This window comes from Gymnoscopelus microlampas (genome assembly GCF_963454915.1).
Source record: "Gymnoscopelus microlampas genome assembly, chromosome: 23".
NCBI lineage: Eukaryota > Metazoa > Chordata > Actinopteri > Myctophiformes > Myctophidae > Gymnoscopelus > Gymnoscopelus microlampas.
The window spans coordinates 33,092,968-33,116,561 of NC_139960.1; the positions used below are offsets into that span (position 1 = coordinate 33,092,968).

Sequence of the window (23,594 nt, forward strand, 5' to 3'; positions counted from 1 at the left end):
TTAAAGAGACACTTTGCCAATTTTGAATCTAAATCAATTCCATCCATTCCTCTCCGTATACACACACACACACACACACACACACACACACACACACACACACACACACACACACACACACACACACACACCATGGCCTCTGGATTGCAATGTAGGGAGCGGCCGGCTGTCAGTGGTTCCTGTAGACAGAGAGACTGGGAAATGAGGATAATGGTGCATTAATATTTCAACACTCTACCTCGGCCCATGTAGGCTACACACACGCGCACACACGCGCGCGCGCACTCGCCTCTCCTGCCTCTGAGTTGGCGATCACAAGCAGTGGAGGGAAGTAACTTCTACTCAAAAGTACATTTACCGAAGTACTGTACTTAAGTACCATTTTTGGGTACTTTTACTGGTGTGTAGTTCTGAGAGTGTACAAACGGAACAAAACAGAGCCGTTATGGTGGTTTCTTTCTAAAAATCTTATGTTTAGTCAAGTAAAACTAAAATATGTCATGTCAGATGACTAATATATGACTAAAACTAATTGGAATTTTATTCAAAAGACTGACTGAAACAAAATAAAAAATGAACACTGTTCTCTCCTCTCCCAGGTACCAACCCGTGTGCGGAAGACAACGGCGGCTGCAGCCACCTGTGCCTGTTCAAGCCCAGCGGCGTGCAGTGCGCCTGTCCCATCGGCCTGGAGCTCATCGCCGACATGAGCACGTGCATCGTGCCCGAGGCCTTCCTGCTGTTCTCCCGCCACACCGACATCCGCCGCATCTCCCTGGAGACCAACAACAACAACGTGGCCATCCCGCTCACCGGCGTCAAGGAGGCCTCCGCGCTCGACTTCGACGTCACCGACAACCGCATCTACTGGACCGACATCACGCTCAAGGTACAAACGGGAAGGAAAAAAAACCTGGAGAGGCAGGAGAGTGTGTGTTTGTGTCATTTTATTACTATACTTGTGGAGGCCAGATATCCCCGCAACTATAGAAGATTCTGAGAAATGGACATTGTGAGGACCATTTTCCTGGTCGTCCTCACCAGAGAAATGGTTGCTTTTATGGTTAAATATGATTAATGGAGGTAGGCCTACACACAAGTAGGAAAAGAGATCCGTTCGGCTATTTGAGGCTTAGGTTTAAAAATGGTAAAAAAAATTGTTACGTAAACATTTTTATAATGGCATTCATAAAATTTACAGCAAAATGTTGATGACCTCACAAGTATAGTAATACAAACATACGTTTGTGTGTGTGTGTGTGTGTGTGTGTGTGTGTGTGTGTGTGTGTGTGTGTGTGTGCGTGTGCGTGCGCAGCTTGGCTCAGGGCCCGTAGCACGGCTCAATAATGGGCTCCCGTGAGACGCCAGCTTGGAAATAATTGATGGCTGAATTTTTTCTCTCTCTCTCTCCCTCCTTTTTCTCCCCTTGCCCCCACCCCTCCGATGTGCCCCCCGACCCCCCCCCCCCCCCCCATCCACTACAGTAAATACAGACTGTACACCAGCTCTGTTGTTCTTAGCTGAGGGACTTAATTATTTTGGGGGGCAAAAGAAGCCTATATTTATAGATTTGTCTGGTATATATCATCAATGTTGGGTGAAAACCTCATTATGTCCAAAATCCTTCCTTTTTATTATTATTAAAATGATATATATATGCGTGTGTGTGTGTGTGTGTGTGTGTGTGTGTGTGTGTGTGTTCGTTCTTGTGTGTAACGGTGACATTACTCGACCTACTGTACACGCTGTGAGCTTTTAGATCTGCTATTTTCACAGTATGAACCGAGTCAAACTAAATGTAATGCCTCAACTCCTACAATTCCAAGTGCTTGTCACAGGGTGGGGGGTGGGGGGGGTCCCTCCAGTTCAATTATGATTATTTTGTGTGGTCGCGGCCTGAAAAGGTTGAGAACCGTAGACAGTAGAGCTGTGTGTGTGTGTGTGTGTGTGTGTGTGTGTGTGTGTGTGTGTGTGTGTGTGTGTGTGTGTGTGTGTGTGTGTGTGGGAGATGTGTTGGTCCATTAGACAGCAGAGTAGTGAGGCAGTTTGCTAATGGCCGTATGAAGGAGCTGTTAGGGGGGAGAGTGTAGTGTGGTGAGTGGGGAGATAATTGGTGCTACATGGACTACTGAACTGTAATGATATGGATAGACGGATGTATACTTTATTAAGGGTACAGGCTACTGGATTCTGTCTTAGCTGTAATAAGGAGAGCTCCATCAGTCTGTCAATAAATTGGTCGGGGCCAACGCCTGCATATAGCATCTCTGTCCGGTGCAATTAACCTTGCATGTCCACACACGTTGCTTTTTGCTGAGAAGTACCACAGCGGTGTGGTGCTGGTGGAACACTGGGCAGCAGAGGAGGGCTGCTGCTTTTCTCCAAGCAGCTGTTAAATAATTGAAAACAAAGCTTTTCTCTACCTTCCCAACTCAGTTGCCTTGGGTTGGATTTGATTCACTGAGTGATGTACTGTACTGTACTGTACACCCAGCCCTGGTTTTCATAACTCTCTATGTACTGTAGGCAGTATCCGTGTTGTGGTGTGGATGTTAACCGTATTCTTATTTGGATCCATATTACTTAGAGATCCTAGCATTAATAATATCACATATTCCCCAGTCAGGCACGACCTTGTATCGTTAACATTTTCAGCATAAGAAAATCACCTTAGAGGGTTGGGGTGCTTATTTATTTGCTTTATTTGTTTACTCCATATTCATACAGTACTTAAGTGTGGAAAATGGCTAGCGCTGCATTTCCATTTCACCTTGGTCAAGTGTAACGTCGATGTCAAGTCAACCCCATTTCCTGTTGCAGTCTTAAAACTCACAACTTCAGTTCAGACTCTACCTCAGCCCCTATACCTGATTGATTGAATAGTTTTTATTGACGATATACTAGCACTCCTCATGTCCTTTTATCACTTCTTGTCAACTATTTTGGATGGATGCTGGTTCTACTAATATGCAGATGTATGTTGGTTACTTGTTCACACATGCCAAGTATGTTATTTAGATAGTCCGGTACCCTAGGGGGTCCTCAAAGATACTGCAGGGGGGCCACCAAATCTTTGTGTGATAGGGACTTTATGTTTTTATTTTCACATTAACCACTTGAACACTAGCATCCCTATTCTGGGGGGAATATTAGCCGAAAATATCAGATCTACAATCTCACAACGCATCTACGACGCGTTGAGAGCCTGTAAATAAAACTTAATCCATTAAAACCGGAAAAGCATCGGTGTCATTTTAGATTTTATTTGCAAACATAGATTTTCAGAAAACTTTTAGGATTTAGAACATTGGCTTTGAACATTATTTGGCCACGAACCCACATCTGAAAATAGTTTGTGCCAGGGACCCCCAGAAGCAAAGATTTTTGTTAAAAAATGTTAAAGAAATACTTTAAACAGCAAGTCAATGGAGCAGTAAATCTTTGGATCACGTTATCTCCTGGTTCTGTGTGAGAAAAAAATAAATAATAAAAAAACAGAACAAAACTCGTCTTTCTTGCACCTGATTCGGATGCTATCAATGCATTGAATGGGACATTATCACCTTTTATTAGACCATTGAATGGGCGAAGTAGGCGACCTACTTACCTACCCGCGATTTATCAGACCATTCATTGGGTGTTATCAAGACATGCTGACCTACCAACGGAGATGACTTAAATAGTTCAGTTTCGGTTTTGGTTTTGGTTGTTTTGGTGTCGGACCATGACGGAGGCGCGCAGTCTCAGGCGAGCTGGAGCGACGTTCGCCTGAGCCTACTCAGCGCCGTTGGAGTTATGTACCGATAGGCACAGAATCGTAAATATTGTTGTGGGGACTGCTCCGCCTCCAAAGTAGGTCAGTAGCTCCTGATTACGCCCAATGAATGGTCTGACAAATCGCGGGTAGGTCCGTGTATCGCCTACTCGTCACCTACTCGCCCATTCAATGGTCTGATAAAACGTGATAATCTCCCATTCAATGCATTGATAGCATTCGAAGCCGGTGCTTTCTTGTCCATGGCAGGCTGCGCCTTAGCAGAATCCGACTAGAAATCTCGTCGGTTGCAGGCAAAGAGTTAAAGTATTTAACGTATTATTATTATTTAAGTATTTAATCAATCAACCTTTTCTCCTCCTCTTCTCGTCCCGTAGACGATCAGTCGTGCGTTCATGAACGGCAGCGCGCTGGAGCACGTGGTGGAGTTCGGCCTGGACTACCCGGAGGGCATGGCCGTGGACTGGCTGGGCAAGAACCTGTACTGGGCCGACACGGGCACCAACCGCATCGAGGTGGCCAAGCTGGACGGGCAGCACCGACAGGTGCTGGTGTGGAAGGACCTGGACAGCCCCCGCGCTCTGGCCCTGGACCCCGCCGAAGGGTGAGAGCTTCTTAACCCCAGAGCACTGTCTTTCTTAACCCATTGAGACCTGAAGCCGATTCTACATGTCTCCTTAATCCCAACAGTTTTCTGAAAAACGTATGTTTCTGTATCAGTGGTGCTCAATCTTTTTTCATGTCAAGGACCCCCAAAATTATATGTATTTGGCCGCGGACCCCCATCAAAATATTTTGTTCCAGGGACCCCCAGAAGCAACGATTTGAGTTAAAAATGTTCGCTTTAAAAATATATATATTGAAAGATTTGCACACATTTTCACGATTTTTCAAAAATAGCAGATCTACAAGCTCATAGCGCGGCACTCGGTGCCGCGCTATGAGCTTGTAGATCTGCTATTTTTGAATAGCCCAAAGTGTAAAATAATGCTTTTTAGCTCAAATCTAAAAATGACACAGTTCCAGGTCTTAATGGGTTAACCTTTTCATCCCTAGTTCAGTGGTTCTAAAACCTTTTCATGTCAACGACCCCCACATTAATATTTATGTGGCCGCGGACCCCCATTTGAAAACATTTTGTGCCAAGGACCCCAATAAAAGATGTGTGTTGTTAAAAATGTTTCAAATATATTCTTCTGCTTCTGCTTAGGCAATTGGCACTGGGTGAAACAATGAGTTACAAAGTCATGGGATAAAAACTTAAGAAAAAAAAAAATACTATCCTGTGCAACCTTTGTTTACACAGCCATTTTCTTATCATAATGATGTTCCAATGTTCAATGCCAAAAGAAAATACAATTAAATACTTGATCACAATTATTTGTGACAATCAATCGTCAAGTTCAATTTCATGATGGTGACAGCCCTACTGCCAACTTGGATGATTGATTGATTGATTGATTGAGAGATCACTGGAAGCGTTCTGTTAATGTGAGGGTTTCATGGTTCCAGAAGGTCTTTACCAGTGTATTTTAAGCCTGTGTGCAACCACAGAGTGGCTGGATTTCTAGAGTACTTAAGTAAAAGTATTAATACTGCAATGTAGAATGTACTCTGTTACAAGCAAAAGTCTGGAATTAAAAATGTACATGAGTAAAAGTACAAAAGTATTGACATCAAGTACTCATTATTCAGAAATATCCCATTTCAAGTTTTCAAAATGTATCGAAATGTTTTGAAAATAGACAATCTACAAGCTCACAATGCGTTGCGATCTGCTATTTTCAAAACATTTCGATACATTTTGAAAACTTGAGATGGGATATTTATGCACTGTATATATTTTCATCTACAAAGTAACTACTAACTAGTAGCGGAGCAGCTAAGTGCTACGATCTTTCAATTTATGATAAAAGCGTGAAAATTGGCATGAGCAGTCTCCACGGGTCACTTGACAAGAAAATTGTCCGAGGCAGTTGTAATTTCAAGATGGCGGCCATTTTTCAAGATGGCCGACACCTTAGTGGGCAGTTAAGTGATATGATGGTTTATTTGGTGATACAAGCATGAAAATTGGCATGAGCGGTCTCTGTGGGTCACTTGACAATAGACCACCCACAGCTACTTGAATTTCCAAGATGGCGGCCATTTTTCAAGATGGCCAACACTTTAGTGGAGCAATTAAGTTATATAATGGTTTATTTGGTGATACAAGCATGAAAATTGGCATGAGCAGTCTCTGTGGGTCACTTGACAATAGGCCACCCACAGCTACTTGAAATTTCAAGATGGCGGCCATTTGTCAAGATGGCCAACACTTTAGTGGAGCAATTAAGTTATATAATGGTTTATTTGTTGATACAGGCATTACAATTGGCATGAGCAGTTTCCAAGGGTTGCTTGACAAGAAAACACTCACATCCACTTGAAATTTCTATTTTCAAGATGGCCGCCCCCTGGATCCTCAAAAGATACATTTTCTCATAGAAATGTATGTTTTTTTTCATTAAGGACAATTATACGATTATTGTTATTATGCTAAAGAACAACTTTTAACACATCACAATACAGTTGTGTTGATTTGTTGATCATAGATAGATTAGATAAGAGTGAATATCCGCACTACCAGGGCACACTGGTGATATATCACTGCTGTTAAACTCAGAGTGGGGTTCAATGTCAGCTAATTGAAAGTTAGTACCCCAAATGCTGTCTAATTTACCCCAAAACAATTAGATAGCCGCACCTGAATTGACAGGTTGTGCCAGCGCGGGAGAGCCGAGCCAAGGTTAATGGGGTTTTAGTTAACCGGATGGTGTACAGATCGCACAGGATTTAAATGGCATTGGATGAACGATCGGACTAGGTGTAGGGTTAGGTGTAGGGTTAAGGCACGAACTTAGTTGTATCCCATACATCAAAGTGCTTGGTAAAAGGTGGTAAAAGGATAAACCCTCGGCCTCTGCCTATGCTGCAGACATGGCAGAAGCCATCATAACAGTTGAGAAAACTAACTGGGACAGATGTTTCATTTGTCAGCAGGTCACCAAGGAAAAACTCATTCAGCCGAGTTTATTCAACAGAGAGCACGATCGTACTGGTTATGATACCATTGCAAGAAATGTTCCATTATTTCATAAGATCAATGCTCTACCTATCTTACTTAGTCTAACCCGACTAGATGAAGGTGATGACTATAGAAAGCACATTGACAAGAAACAGAGCAAAATATAATTTAAGCTGTAAACTTAGGTTCAACATCACAGAGCTGGAAAGGGCCCAAAAGAGAGCATCTACATCTTGATCTCTTTGCCAGAAAGCAAAGACATTATGACTTGATCCCACCAACTCAAGCAGCACTCAAAGAGCATGCCAAACGTGCTTCTTATGAGGCTGGATACGTGTGGGGACAGGCATTGAAGCGACATCCACAAATGCCGAGCTATCTGACTGGGGATGGGTGGAACAGGACGAGAAGTGGTAAGTCTTCTGGACTCCACTTCCACCTATTGCGGAGAGTTGTTGGGAGTTGACCAAATGTGGGTGCACCAAGGCATGTACTGGAAGGTGTAGTAAGTGCTTCAGATATGGACTCAGTTGCACATGCCTATATAGTTGCCCCTGCTAGAACCTATTTGCATGTTTATTTTGCCAGAGTTATTCCCCGTTGTCCTCTGTGTTTTCAAGTGTAAGCCTATGGCTCGGCTTCCCCTCGCCACATCAGTGCATCATGTTTTACTTTGTCACCAGTCTATTAGTGTGTAATTTTCAGTTGTTACTTTGTAACATTGCTTCCACTGCCTTCCACTGCCATACGTAACGGTGAAGCATATTTTCAGTTTAGTTCCTTAGTATAGTTTGTCATGGTTCCGTGGCTACTGCCATTCAGTATTAGCCATTGCTCAATTATAATTTTGGAGCACTGTCCGTTCAGCACCACAACTGTGCTCATTTATTAGTCATATTTTTTGTTTCCCCATTTCTTAGTATTTATTTGACACATGTAATGGCTGTTAGTTAAAAAATAAAAATAAAATCCGCCCTTGTGACTGTTACCTTGTCGTGGTAAGGGAGCTTGTGTACCTCAGTGAACCCTGAGAGCTACTGTATGCCGGTGGGAGGCAACTCCTGACAGGTTTTACCAAACTGGACTGGTCGAGGGCGAGTAGTCAGACAAAACACAGTCAAACAACCTCTCTTGACAGAGCTTTTTGAGGAACCCAATACATTTCTATGAGAAAAGGTATCATTTAAAGATCCACATGGCGGGCGGCAGTCATCTTGAAATTTCAAGCGGTGGTTGTGGGGTTTCTTGTCAAATGACCTTTTGAGACGGCTCATGGCAATTTTCATGCTTGTATCTTAAGCTTAACTGCTCCACTAAGGTGGTGGCCATCTTGAAAAATGGCCGCCATCTTGAAATTTCAAGTAGCTGTGGGTGGCTTATTGTCAAGTGACCCACAGAGACTGCTCATGCCAATGTTCATGCTTGTATCACCAAATGAACCATTATATAACTTAAATGCTCCACTAAAGTGTTGGCCATCTTGAAAAATGGCCGCCATGTTGAAATGTGAAGTAGCTGTGGGTGGCCTATTGTCAAGTGACCCACAGAGACTATTCATGCCAATTTTCATGCTTGTATCACTAAATAAACCATCATATCACTTAACTGCTCACTAAGGTATCGGCCATCTTGAAAAATGGCCGCCATCTTGAAATTACAACTGCCTCGGACAATTTTCTTGTCAAGTGACCCATGGAGACTGCTCATGCCAATTTTCACGCTTTTATCATCAACTGAAAGATTCTGCCAATAAAAAGCATTTAGCCGCTCCACTATAGTAACTAAAGTTTAAAAATAATTGTAGTGGAGTAAAAGTATAATATTTGCCTCTGAGATGTTGTGGAGAAGAAGTAAAAGTACTGAAAATGTTGAAATACTCCAGTAAAGTAAAAAGATCTCAAAACTGTACGTAAGTACAGTACTTAAGTAAATGTACTTTACATCACTGGATTACTGATAATGGTGCCAGTGAAAACGCAGCCCAGTTTTTACAGTGAGCTGTTTTTAATGGATCAGGCCAATGGTCTCTGATCTTCAAAATGAAATAAAAACCTCTGTTGACCCTAGGCTCTGTGTCTTGGCAAGCATTTTGACAAGCCAGTTTTAAGTGGTGGGAACGTTTTCTGCGCTGTTTTTAATGCCCATTGTTTCTGAAGATTGATTAAATGTTTTGTAATTGTGTGGGTTTTATTTGCTTCTAGATCTAGATCGTCCTTTTAAAAATTCCATTTGTTAACTTCAAATCATTAGGCTCTTTTTTTTTGGTGCCTGATCCAGTAGCAACTATTATTTTAATAGCCATGCTTTTATTTTTTTTCTGTGCTAAATTCTTTAGCGGTTAGCGACATGATTATTTTCGGTTTGGGCCTCTGGTGTCGATAGTTCTGAGGTGTTGGAGGACGTTCGTCTTAATGTGCTGTTGAGCACGCTCGCCAAACCTCTCGCACGAGAGCACAGCAACAGCGTGGCAGTTGGATGCAGTCGGATGCAGTTGGACGCAGTTCCTCACTGCTTTCAACACACTAGTTTGAGTAGAGCGTTGGGTCTCAAAGTGGGGTCCGGGGACCCCCAGGGGGTCTTTGGGGGGGTCCCCAGCAAAATGTGTTATTATAGCGAAAACGGAAATTTTAACTCAAATCTTTGCTTCTGGAAGAAGTCCCCGGCACTAAATATTTTTGAGATGGGGTCCGCAGCCAAATACATATTATGTTTTGGGGGTCCTTGACATGAAAACGTATGAAAAGCACTGGAGTAGAGAACCCAGGAATCAATCCCTCAAAATTACTAGTGTCATGACCAGCATGACATGTTTACTTGATCGTTATACTTGACTATATAAAGAAATGGGTGTTATATTTAATAATTTTATATATTTTTTGAAATATATTTTTAAAAATAGCAGAAACAGCCTGTCTACAGTACATGTGACGTGTTGTGAGCTTGTATAGCAGCTATTACCGCTATTTTGGGAAAATGTATGAAAAGTTTTCAACAAACGATATTGCGATTATGCCAAAAAGAAGAACTGCAATTATCTCAAATAATTGTGATTCGGCAGGGACGTGCACAGATAGACTCTAGGTGGTGCTAGAGCGCCTGCCCTTTGCCCTCTTGACCAGAAGTACCCTCTTTCAGTTTACAGCAGGGGTCTTCAACAGGGGGTCCGGGACCCCTAGGGGGTCCTCAGAGTTACTACAGGGGGTCCGCCAAATCTTTATGTGATATGATTTTTCTTTTTACCATAACCACTCGAAACCTAGCATCCCTTTTCTGAGGAGAACTTTAGCCAAAAATAGCCGATCTACAAGCCCACAACGCCTCGCGCTGCGAGGCGTTGTGGGCTTGTAAATCGGCTATTTTTGGCAAAGAGGTATACGTAGGTGTAGAGGGAAAAAAGAGCAGACCAAGTCAACAAAAAAAAGTATAATTTACTTGAGCACCTGCCCCTCAAAATGTCTGTGCACGCCACTGTGATTCGGTGATTATGTAATATTTGTGACAGGCCTACTCACGTAGTGTTTCTGTGCTTGTTTTTGTTTTTTTGCCCTGGACAGTTTCATGTACTGGACGGAGTGGGGGGGCAAGCCCAAGATCGACCGTGCGGCGATGGACGGGACGGGTCGGATAACCCTGGTGCCTGACGTGGGCCGTGCCAATGGCCTCACCATCGACTACGCAGAGCGGCGCCTCTACTGGACAGACCTGGACACTACGTTGATTGAATCATCTAATATGCTTGGTGAATATATATATTTTCATGTACTACTGCTGAACAACAGGACATAATATCGTTGCTGTCTGGCAGAAACCTCATATCACCATATTTATCCCCTGAGCAAGCAGGAATGCTCTATTGGCTCAATGGTAAAAAGAAATTCAGCAATCCGGAGTAGAAGAGTAAAGTTTTAATCGTGCAGCTTTAACTGTATCATTAACGAAAAGACAAGACATACAAATATAGACGCATAGTTAAATGAAAATAATTAAATGAGAGGAAATTAAAATGAACTGAAGTAGGGCATTAATTTACCAAAAACAAAGTTTTTTTCAAACACAGAGATTATGGAGATACAAGGTTTCTGCCCAATAGCGATGATATATACAGTATATGAGCTTCAACTATGTATCAAATGACAGTTAGAGGAATATGTTTTCCATTAGTGGATCGTGCGTATCCTGCATCTATATATAGAATAGAGAAGGGGGGGTGGGTGTTAAAAAAAAAAACCCACTGAAACAAAAGCTGGTTTCCACTAATGCTCTTGTCCTGAAATGTACCCCACAACGGGCCTGTGGAAGGATGGAAACCAGGCGCAGAATTTTTCCTCAGCCGAAACAACTCAAAAAAATGATACTGTTATTAGGCCGGGGCCGAGCGCTATGCTGGTTCAGAGGTCCGTGCAACAAGTAGCAATTTTGTGTGCAGAGGAAAATAGCCTCAGCCTTTTGGCAATGTGGGATCTGGAAGGAAGGCACAGAAAATAGCCTTTCCTGCTGGCAGATGTTTAGACGGCCACTGGTTCTCAAAGTGGGGTCCTTTTTTGGAGGGGGGGGGGTGGAAAAACCTTGACATGAAAAAGTTGGGGAACCACAGGTTTACCCTCTCTTTCTCTCTCCCCGTCTCTCTCTTTTTGCCCCCCCCCCCCCCCCCCAAAAAAAAAGAAAAAAAGAAATTGACATCCCGGCATGCCGGCTCTTTCTATTAGCCTCGTAAACCATCCCAGTCGCGGAATTCACACTTCATTTAAATGAAATGCAATGTGAATTCCGCGACCGGGATGGTTTACCAGGCTATCTTTCTGTACCTTTTTAATGTCTAATATCGTGTACATACTGTACCTGCTGCCATGTTCATGTACCTTATGTCTAACCTCATATCATGTGTCCCCCATCTTCCTTTCTTTTCTCTTTCTGAAAACGATGGAGCCTGCACAAAAAAAAAACTGAATTTCACCCACGTCTTTATACCTGCATCTACGTATGGTGCATACGTCTGTATATTCTATTTATTGACGGTGTGTTGTTGTTCTGCACCAAGCGGGATGATTGTATAGGGCATTGGTTCTCAAACTGGGGTCCGGGGACCCCCAGGGGTACTTGAGGGGGTTCCAGGGGGTCCCCAGCTAAATGATGGATAGGAACCAAATGGACCCTTATGGGTGTGTAACTCTGAGAGTGTACAAATGGAACCAAATGGACCCTAACGGGTCCATTTGGTTCCATTTGTACACTCTCAGAGTTAAGTTAACATTGATTTTACAACATGAATTGGGGTCCCAGAGATAGAAATGCCATTAAATGGGGGTCCGTAGCCCTAATGCATGTCAAACTGGGGGTCCTTAAAATGTATCTTTTCAAATGGGGGTCCACGGGCTAATAAGTGTCCATTTGGGGGTCCTTGACATGAAAAAGTTTGAGAACCACTGGTATAGGGGTGTATATGTCTGAATACTTTAGGGTTTCTTTATTGGGATGTTACTCTTCTGTACCTACTGCACTTCTTTGCCCTGTATCTGTAACTTTTGCTGCCATGCTGTCTCTGGCGACCTGAATTTCCCCCACGGGATTAACCCATTAAGAACCGGAACGCATACGTGTCATTTTAGATTTCTTTGGCTATTCAAAAACAGCAGATATACAAGCTCATAGCGCTACGAGCTTGTAGATCTGCTATTTTTGAAAAATATTGTTTATTTGCAAATCTTTGAATATATTTTTAAGATACTAATCTTTTAGATACATTTGTATCTCAAATCTTTGCTTCTGGGGGTCCCAACAAAATATTTTGAGATGGGGGTCGGCGGCCACATAACATTATTATTATCATTTTTTTCAAAAAAGGTTAGGATTTAGAAGACATTTTGTAGAATCGTATCTCAGGTCTTAACTCATTGAGTGCCATTAATGTGTTTCACGTGTTTTAGCGCTATGGTGTTGAGTGCCATTAACGTGTTTCACGTGTTTTTGAAAAAAATAGAAAAAAACTAAAAAACTAAAATAAAATAAAAATATATTTTTTTTTTGAACCCAAGATATCATCATCTGAAGATTTGCAGCTCCATCCACTCCTTGTTTAACTTATAACTTAAAAAGGCTGTATCTCGCTTCCTAAGCACTTAAAAAAAAAAAAAAAAAAAAAAAAAAATTGTAATGGCCAGAAATAGATAATAATAATTTGGGCACTCAATGAGTTAATGGGTTAATAAAGAATATCTATCCATATGTGTATCTAAACCTGTGACGTGACAATAAAAGTCGATTCCGATTCTCTCCACCACTCCAGGTCAGGAGCGCGAGGTGATCGCCGACGACCTGCCCCACCCCTTCGGCCTGACCCAGTACCAGGACTACATCTACTGGACGGACTGGAGCCAGCGCAGCATCGAGCGCGCCAACAAGACCAGCGGGCAGAACCGCACGGTCATCCAGGGCCACCTGGACTACGTCATGGACATCCTGGTGTTCCACTCGTCCCGGCAGGGCGGCTGGAACGCCTGCGCCTCCACCAACGGCCACTGCTCGCACCTCTGCCTCGCCGTGCCCGTCAGCGGGTTCGTGTGCGGCTGCCCCGCCCACTACTCGCTCAACTACGACAACAAGACCTGCAGCGGTGAGAGAGAGACGCTCTGTCGCACTTAACCACTTAACCCATTAAGAGATGGAACTGTGTCATTTTTAGATTTGAGCTAAAAAGCATTATTTTACACTTTGGGCTATTCAAAAATAGCAGATATACAAGCTCATAGCGCGGCACCGAGTGCCGCGCTACGAGCTTGTAGATCTGCTATTTTTGAAAAATCGTGAAAATGTGTGCAAATCTTTGAATATATATATTTTTAAAGCGAATATTTTCTCAAATCGGTTTCTTTGCTTCTGGGGGTCCCTGGAACAAAATATTTTGATGGGGATCCGCGGCCAAATACATATAATTTTGGGGGTGACATGAAAAAGATTGAGCACCACTGATATAGAAACATACGTTTTTCAGAAAACTGTTGGGATTTAGGAGACATGTAGAATCGGCTTCAGGTCTCAATGGGTTAAACCCTGTAACCCAGTTGACCGGAGTCCTTCAGGGCTCTATACTAGTGTATTTTCAGTTTTTTGTTATTGTGTGTACACTGTATATGCACACAAACACGTTTGTATTACTAGACTTGTGAGGACATCAACAATTTTAGGTCGGCATTGACAATAGAGGACAAATTGCCAAACTGTAAAAGCTCACAGCTTGTCGATCGGCTATTTTTGGACGCGTGACCTATAATGAAATAGACAATATGGAATACTCACTAAAATCATTTTAACCATAAAACAACCATTTCTTTTGTGAGGACCAGAAAAACGGTCCTCTTATTTCTCAGATTGTACTATACTTGTGGGGACATTTAAGAGCGCTTTGAGTAAGTTTGAGTACTTAGAAAAGCGCCATAAAAATGCAATTCATTATTATTATTATTATTATTTGGCCCCCGACAAAAGTACAGTAATACAAGTACACACACACACACGCACCACATAAGTAGATAGATCGGATATCCCAAATATTTAGAGCTTCTCCTTTGTGAGCGCGTAGATGCAACGTGACGGTTCGTCTGGCACTCGAACACCGGTGTGTCCTCGTAAAGTGGCCACACATGACGGGGAGAGCGGCACAGATAAAAAGGTCACGGGGTCCGTGGTGGGGGGGGGGGGGCCTGTCGGGCGTTCGGCTCTGCACTGCAGCTCCCAGATTGAAAGCAGTTGTTCTGCAGCAGTATGAGAACGGCCGATGGATGGATGGATGGATGGATGGATGGATGGATGGATGGCTGGGGGTATTTTCTTTTTAAAGCACGTTGCGGTCGGCTCCACCGCTCTGCCAACTTGGCACGGGCCTGGAAACTGAAGCCCAGTCTAAATCCCAGCTCTCCCTCCGTCTCCGTGTTTGACATAGTAAAATACATTTTTTCCCCCTAATCAGCCAGAGGCTCCCCGGGGGAGGCCAGGCTTTACTGAATATGTGTGTGTGTGTGTGTGTGTGTGTGTGTGTGTGTGTGTGTGTGTGTGTGTGCATGCGTGCGTACATGTGTTGCCCGCGTTAACATTGGAGTAGCGTTGGCAGCGCATTCGATGGCTAGCCTCCCCTTTGTTAGATGTTTTTATAGGCCTGCGATAGCGGCGGTTTTGCTTTTCTTTTTCTCCAGCAGCAAAACGCAACAAGCTTGGAGCAGTTTGTCCTTGTCTGACCGGCCGAGAGCGGTTTTGACTCTTAATTGGAAAATGTTGTTTACTGCAAAAACGTTAGGGAGCCAACGGCGATGGCCTCAAACTGATAACGACCAGTGTAGGGCAACGCATAATAACCTCGCTGTGGGGTTAATGGCGTGGTTGGTGGTTGGGCCACCCCGCCCACGCCTGCCTGCCTGCCTGCACGGCCCACCCACACCGGTGTGTTTTAGGTATTTTGGTTGACGCTCTGCTCCCCATAGAGGCATCCCTGAGCAGGTATAGACCAATTATTTGTTTACAAACATTGGGACTGGACGCACAGGTGACTGTTTCATGTAATCAATTCCCAACAGATCCCCAAACCTGCTGTTTTAGGGTGAGCTTGTTTCAGTTCATTCAACCTCCTCTGTGTGTAGGCTAGTGGGGTGCGCCCTGGCGACACATATATACTTCATCGCGTAACGGTATTGCGCAACGAGAACAGCTGACATACAAGCTCACAACCGCGTCACGGATGAGACCGCTGTGAGCTTGGAGATCTGCTATTCTCGGCCGTTAGGCTATGCGCGCGACACCTTCGCGGGACGGAGCATAAATTAGTCTTGACGGGCTGCAGCTGTGCGAGCCAAGCAGGTTCTGGTGCCATGATCATAGAGCGCTCCCTCCGTTCTTATGACAGTCACTGGAGGTGGAGTTTTGAGGACAACTGCTTTGAATTGTTATTATTGTTTACACACAACAGAAACCAAGGATTATATATTTCAAGAGCGAGAGATCAAAGTAAAGATCCTAAGCATCTGAAAGTTTGATGGGATGCATTTTTACACGTGAGACTGTGACCACTTTTACATTGCATCTTATGAGCGGTGGGGTTCTTTTGCTGCCGACCTGCGCGCGCATACTGTTACATATCAATGTGACGTCGTCTGTTAAGGCGTCTATAGGGTCTCACTTTGTGCTACACCAACCAACCTGGTGGGCCGTGAGGGTATTGCAAGTGGGCCCCCAAATAAATGATTGTCCAAACCACAGATCTTATTGATAATATAACATTAATGTTAAAAAGCTGAATGTACAAAAAAGCTATTGTATTTTATTCTTTAAAACCTTGAAAAATCTGTTTCCAATGTCATACAGTACCAGTACATTCATGCCGTGCTAATAAAAAAATAGCAGATATACAAGCTCATAGCACGGCACTATGAGCTTGTAGATCTGCTATTTTTGAAAAATCTTGAACATTTTAGCAATTTGGCCGATTCTACAAATGTTTTAAAAAAAAACAGTTTTAAAAAAAACGTATGTTGCTATATCAGTGGTTCTCAAACGTTTTCATGTCAAGGACCCCTAACATTATATGTATTTCGCCGTGGACCCCCATCTCAAAATACTGTGTTCCAGGGACCCCCAGAAGCAAATATTTGAGTTAAAAATGTTTGCTTTAAAAATATATATATTCAAAGATTTGCACACATTTTCACAATTTTTCTATAATAGCAGATCTACAAGCTTGTAGCGAGGCACACTGTGAGCTTGTAGATCTGCTATTTTTGAACAGCCAAAGAATAAAATGGTTATAGCTAAAATCTAAAATGACACAGATGCGTTCCCGGTTTGAATGGGTAAAAAAAAAAGTAGCGGACGAAATGAACTCTGACCTATACTCCATTGGTTCTCAAAGTGGGGTCCGGGGACCCCCAGGGGTACTTGAGGGGGTTCCAGGGGGTCCCCAGCTAAATGATGGAAAGGAACCAAATGGACCCTTATGGGTCTGTAACTCTGAGAGTGTACAAATGTTACCAAATGGACCCTAACGGGTCCATTTGGTAACATTTGTACACTCTCAGAGTTAAATTAGCATTGATTTTACAATATGAATTGGGGTCCCAGAGATAGAAATGCCATTAAATGGGGGTCCGTAGCATAATGCATGTCAAACTGGGGGTCCTTGAAATTAAAATGGTTGAGAATCACTGCTAGAGCCGTAAAGATCTTCTCTTATGGGGGGTCCCTGGCGTATCTTTTCAAATGGGGGTCCGCGGGATAATAAGTGTCAATTTGGGGGTCCTTGACATGAAAAAGTTTGAGAACCACTGCTAAACTCTGTCTCGTTGTCCCTTGTCCCCTCTCAGCTCCCACGTCCTTCCTGCTGTTCAGCCAGAAGACGGCCATCAACCGCATGGTGATGGACGAGCAGCAGAGCCCGGACATCATCCTGCCCATCCACAGCCTGCGCAACGTGCGCGCCATCGACTACGACCCGCTGGACAAGCAGCTGTACTGGATCGACTCCAAGCAGAACGTCATCCGACGTGCCCAAGAGGACGGAAACCAGGTAAGACCAATCAGATGACGGGCGGCCAGCAGTGGTGGAAAGTAACTGAGTACATGTACTTAAGTACTGTACTTAAGTGCAATTTTGAGGTAATTGTACTTTACTTGAGTATTTCCAATTTCCAATACTTCTTACTTCTACTCCACTACATCTCAGAGGCAAATATTGTTCTTTTACTCTACTACAATTATTTGAAAACTTTAGTTACTAGTTACTTTTCAGATATACACTATGATATAATGAAACATACATTAACCACTTTAGCCCTATTTTATGCCTAGGCGATTTGAAAATAGCAGATCTACAAGCTCACAACGCGTCGCATCGCGACGCGTTGTGAGCTTGTAGATTGGCTATTTTCAAATATTTAGTACTTTTACTTTTGGTACTTTAAGTACATTTTGCTGCCAATACTTTTGTACTTTTACTCAAGTACATTTTTAATTTTGGATTTTTACTTGTAACAGAGTATTTTTATATTGCAGTATTGGTACTTTTACTTAAGTAAAGAATTTGAGTACTTTTTCCACCACTGGCGGCCAGTCACTCGCCGTTATTGTCGTCAATCAGCCAACGAATCAGCCGGGGGCGATTTTTTTACTCGTATGGATGGATATGAAGATGTGAAAAAGTGCAAATGTATCCATACATTCCCCAAACAGAGATGTTGTCAAATGTCAAAATATCATAAACGACAACCTGACGATATCGCCAGCCTGATTTTGTTTATTTTTGGAACACAGTTCTTAAATGACGTGATCTAAGAATTCCCTATAGGGATTCCAATACAAAGAATAACTCCGTGACCCAGGGGTAGCGGGAGTGACCCAGGACTTCGGTACTCCCATAACAGTGGTTCTCAACCTTTTCAGGCCGCGGCCCCCCAAAATAATCATATTTGAACTGGGGACCCCCCACCCTAACAAGTACTTGTAATTGTAGGAGTTGAGGCTCCTCATTTAGTTTGACTCGGTTCCACAGATAAATATTGTGAAAATAGCCAATCTACTGAGCTTACAACGCGTCGCAACGCGAGGCATTGTAAGCTTGTAGATCAGTTATTTTCAAAATGTTTGCCTCTTTCTTACATTATTTGACAATTTGGCCATTGTTTGAGTTTTATAGTATTGTTTGTTGATTACTTTTGATGCATTAATGGTCTTTTTTCATTAAAAGGGTCTTAAAAGTCCTTAAATTGTCACTTTATTGTCATCTGGGGACCGCCCCCACCAAGATCATGTGGGGACCCCCCTGGAGGTCCCGACCCACTGGCTGAGAACCAATGCCCTATAATACCTCAACATCATAATTCTACATAATTGTGCTAATTGTTTAGAAAACGGCACTAGTGTGTGTGTGTGTGTGTGTGTGTGTGGGGCGGAGGGGTGGTGGTGGCGGCAAAACCTTTCAGTCGAGAGACATTAGTTTTTGCTCGAATCCCTGAGTCTTCCCTTCTGTCCCCCCCCCCCCCCCCCCTCCTCCTCCTCCCCTTGTAGAGCATGACGGTGGTCTCCAGCTCGGTGGGGGGGCCCAACGTGGGCCTGCAGCCGTACGACCTCAGCATGGACATCTACAGCCGCTTCATCTACTGGACCAGCGAGGTCACCAACGTCATCAACGTCACGCGCACCGACGGGAGCCGCGTGGGCGTGGTGCTGCGCGGCGAGCACGACAAGCCCCGGGCCATCGTGGTCAACCCGGAGAGAGGGTCAGTACTGCTACCAAGCTCTGTTATTGATACTTTTTGAGTGGTGCCAACCACTCCTATATCTGACTTTGTCTGTGTGTCCGTCCGTATGTATGTATGTCCAATAAACAAACATTGATGACAATTGATGACAATACGGGGCTCATCAAAGGCACCACTCTCTTCACACAGGGTGTGATCTTTGAGTGGTGCCGAAGGCAACCACTCCTATATCTGGCTTTGTCTGTGTGTATGTATGTATGTATGTATGTCCGTGTGTCCACCAAGCTAACATTGGTCAAGCATCACGTGACACGTGACAATATGTTGAAAGGGTGTGCTTTGATTGGCTAGCGAGACGCATGACGAAATAGAGCCCTATAAATAGGTGTGTCACTTTGAAACATTGTTTACATGTTTCGAAGTGCCATCAGTGCCATCAGCCAAGCTAACATTGGACATGTTAGCTTGGCTGATTGAACATGTTCTAATCCTTAGATGTTCTAATCTAAGAATCAGAACATTTCTAGAAAACTATGGTTAAAGATAGGGTAAGTGATTTCCTTTGGTTAAAATAGCACGGGTCTGCTGGCGGAGACTTGTGCTCCGAGGAGCACATTTTCTAGTCTGTTTTCTATGTCTGTCCACAAACATTGATGACATCATCAATACGGGGGTCAATATGGGGCTCATCAAAGGCACCACTCACTTCACACAGGGTGTGTTTTTTAGCGGCGCTAGCCGCTCTATACCTTTAGGTATAGAGCGGATATTAGCCCTCTATGCCTGGCTTTTGCGTCAACGTTCTGATTGGTCAGGTGCGCCAACGTTCTGATTGGTCAGGTGCGTCAACGTTCTGATTGGTCAGGTGCGTCAACGTTCTGATTGGTCAGGTGCGCCAAAGTTGTGATTGGTCACTATTCATGACATCACTATGATGTCATGAATATAGAATTCGATGTCTATATAAACGATGACAATGACTTCATCTTATTATTCATTTGGCTAAAGTCTCCGTCTAGGTAAGTTATTTAAAGTTAATATGACGAATAGAAAGAGAAAGATACAAGAACAGATGAAGGGTGAATGTATAGAAAGTCTGAGTTCGGGACCCAGTCATCCGTTATGACAGAATGGTTTGATAGAGACGATCGAGAATCCAAGAGTCCGTTAAGGTTCTGATTGGTCAGGCCCGTCAAGGTTCTGATTGGTCAGGCCCGTCAAGGTTGTGATTTGTCAGGCAAGGGGACTATTCATGACATCACTATGATGTCAAGGTTTATTTTTTATTTCCTCATGGTTTTTTTTGTATATATTTTTATTTGGCTAAAGTCTCCTTCTAGGTAAGTTATTTAAAGTTAGATCCTCAATTTAACTTTATCTGTCGTCGACGCTCTGATTGGTCAGACCCGTCAACAAAGTGATTGGTCAAGCTTCACATGACACATGGCTATAAACACATTATAAACACATATCGATGACATAATGTATTCAAAGGCGCCGCTACCTTCACACAGGGTGTGATTTTTTTCTACATTTCTGGAAAAATCTTTGAATTTTTGGGGGGGAAATATCCGTCCATCATCCACCGCTTATCCAGAGCAGTGTTGATTTTGACAGCAAAGTTTGATTTAGTTTTAATCATAGTCTCATGGTTTAAAGTTCTCAGTCTCCATGACTGATTTGATTTCAGTCATTTGGATTCCATAGAAGCCGGCATGACTTCTAATCGTAGTTAGAATACATGTTTAGAGGCCCGGACCGTTGGGCTTGCTGTCTGGGCACCTAGGCTATAGTGTAGCCTCACAGTGTATCTTGGGTTCGAGTCCCGTTACCGACGATCTTTACTGCATGTCTCTCCCCATCTCTCACTCCCTGTTTCCTTTCTATCTTCACTAACTACTCAGACTGGCAGAAAAAGCCCCGCAAAAATATATCTTATATATATATGTATATACTGTGTATATATATATATATATATATAAATCATTTTTCGTCATAGTTTTAGTCGACAAAATGAACACTGGCAGAGTCAGGATATGGTGGCAACAGTTCCAGCAGAGAGCTCCAGACTTCGATTCTAAACATTTTTTCCAACATACTGTATAACATTTCCCTAAAATTTTGATACAGCAATGCGTTGAATACTTGAGTTTTAAAAAAAAAGCTGTATTTTAAGTACAATTTGAGCAACTGTCACGTGTAGTTGACTACCATGCAGTCTTATGCAAAGGTTAAAATATAATTTTAGTAGGCATGTTATTTAGACAGATGCTAGGTTCAATGAGTTAATGCAGTGGTTCTCAAAGTGGGGTCCACGGACCCCTCAAGGGTTCTTTGAGGGGTCCGTTAAAATAAATTGATAACCCACTGTCTTAATAGGTTCAGATTCCCTCCATACATTTATCTGAAAATTGTTTATTATTTAACCAGGAGAAATCACATTGAGGTTGGAGACCTCTTTTTCAAGTGAGACCTGGCGAAGATGAGGCCAAAGCAGTACAACACAATGCTACAACAAGGCAAAAATGTACAAAAATGATCCAACCCCATGAAATAACAAAACAATAAAACTTCTAACCTAGCCAATGTGTACGACCATGTACATCTTAAAAACATGAGCAGGTCATAGACAGTGTATGCATTATCCGCCTCTTAAAATCGAATAAAGAGATTAACTGATCCAGTTTAAGTTTTACCTGTAAAACGATGAATGACCACACGGTCCCTGATGAAACAAACTCGGTTTTATCAGCCGGCACCGTGCAATGCAACCACTCATGCGAACGTGAATTGTGACGTGGATCAAAACATTGTCTAGTTTTGTGTAAAAAAAAAAAGTTTTTTTTTTTCCCAGTCTCTTTTGTTTTCCATTATTGTGCGTCCTCTCGTCCAAACTCGACAGTGTTGGGTCATATTTTGGAGGCAGTGGAGCGGTAACAAAAGCCATGTTCCTAATCACACGGTAATTTGTTTTCCTTCATTCACGCTCATGAATCTCCCAAAACCCATCTCGGGTCCACTGTGCCAAAGCCAGTCGGTTTCTGCTTTTTTTTTTTTTTTTTTTGAACCAAAATTGCAGGGTTTCCTCCTGGGGCCTGGGCTCCAAAACAGCCAGTCTCTCTCTAGGTCATTGTGTGGTCTCCTTGCAAATGAAGCGCGCAGATGTTCTGGTCCCCCCCCCCCCCCCCCCCCCTCCATTAGGGTTGGGATCCCGAAACCGGAGGAACCAGATCCAACATTGGAGGAACCGGAACCGGTTCCATCACATTTCTGGAACTGTTTCCGGAACCGTTTTTTTTATCGCACTGTCACTGACCAAATTAACAGAGTCAAATTAACCCATTGAGACCTGAAGCCGATTCTACATGTCTCCTAATTCTCAACTGTTTTCTGAAAAACGTATGTTTCTATATCAGTGGTGCTCAATCTGTTTAATGTCAAAAATTATATGCATTTGGCCGCGGACCCCCATCAAAATATTTTGTTCCAGGGACCCCCAGAAGCAAAGATTTGAGTTAAAAATGTTCGCTTTAAAAATATATATATTCAGAAGATTTGCACACATTTTCACGATTTGTCAAAAATAGCAGATCTACAAGCTCATAGCGCGGCACTCGGTGCCGCGCTATGAGCTTTTATATCTGCTATTTTTGAATAGCCAAAGTGTAAAATAATGCTTTTTAGCTCAAATCAAAAAATGGGTTAAAGTGAATACCTCAACTCCTACAATTCCAAGTTCTTGTCTGGATGGGGGGGTCGCCGGTATTTTGGGGCGGGTCACGGCCTGAAAAGGTTGAGAACCACTGCTTTAAAGTGAATGTTACACACATTGATCAGGGTACGAGTCTCTTGTGATGTTGACACTGTGTCGTCCTCCTCCTCCGGTACAGGTACATGTACTTCACCAATCTGCTGGACAGATCCCCCAAGATCGAGCGGGCCGCTCTGGACGGCACCGAGCGCGAGGTGCTGTTCATGAGCGGCCTGGGCAAGCCCGTGGCCCTTGCCATCGACAACGAAATGGGCAAGCTGTACTGGGTGGACTCGGACCTGCGACGCATCGAGAGCAGCGACCTATCCGGTGAGTCACCTGTGCTTTTTTTTTTCTTTTTCTCCTTTTACCCCTTTTTCTCCACCATTTAGTCGTTGGGACAATTGATTCCTCCCGCCACACACATTTGTGTGTTGTCACTGTATCATATGTATAATGCTGACTCACCTGCCAGTGAGGAGCCCACACTGGGAGGAAGTAGAGCCTCCATCCCTGTGTTCGTATAGACACTCTACAAAAGTCGGATGCACCGTGGCGGATTCGAACCCCCCCCCCCCCCCCCCCATTTTCTCAAACCAGAATAGGCTCTATGCACAGCAGCCATATTGGGAATGAATTGGGCCCCTTCCGTACTTCCTTCACAGGTGTTACCAATGATACTAATTAAGGCTCTGTTCCATTTAGTGTGGCATAGTGGTTGTCTTATATTCAAGGACCGCCATAACTCTGAGAGTGTACAAATGG

General features: G+C 43.3%; 1 protein-coding gene across 1 annotated transcript in view; it reads left to right on the plus strand.

Moving 5' to 3' along the window:
- The window catches only part of lrp6 (low density lipoprotein receptor-related protein 6), a 99,435-nt gene that overhangs the window by 57,464 nt on the left and 18,377 nt on the right, over positions 1-23,594 (plus strand). Inside the window, exons 10-16 of the mRNA XM_084049435.1 lie at positions 600-889; positions 4,153-4,379; positions 10,397-10,581; positions 13,126-13,452; positions 17,186-17,388; positions 18,885-19,096; positions 22,969-23,159. Of these exons, the coding sequence (XP_083905561.1) occupies positions 600-889; positions 4,153-4,379; positions 10,397-10,581; positions 13,126-13,452; positions 17,186-17,388; positions 18,885-19,096; positions 22,969-23,159 (1,635 nt within the window). The remainder of the gene's footprint in view (positions 1-599; positions 890-4,152; positions 4,380-10,396; positions 10,582-13,125; positions 13,453-17,185; positions 17,389-18,884; positions 19,097-22,968; positions 23,160-23,594) is intronic.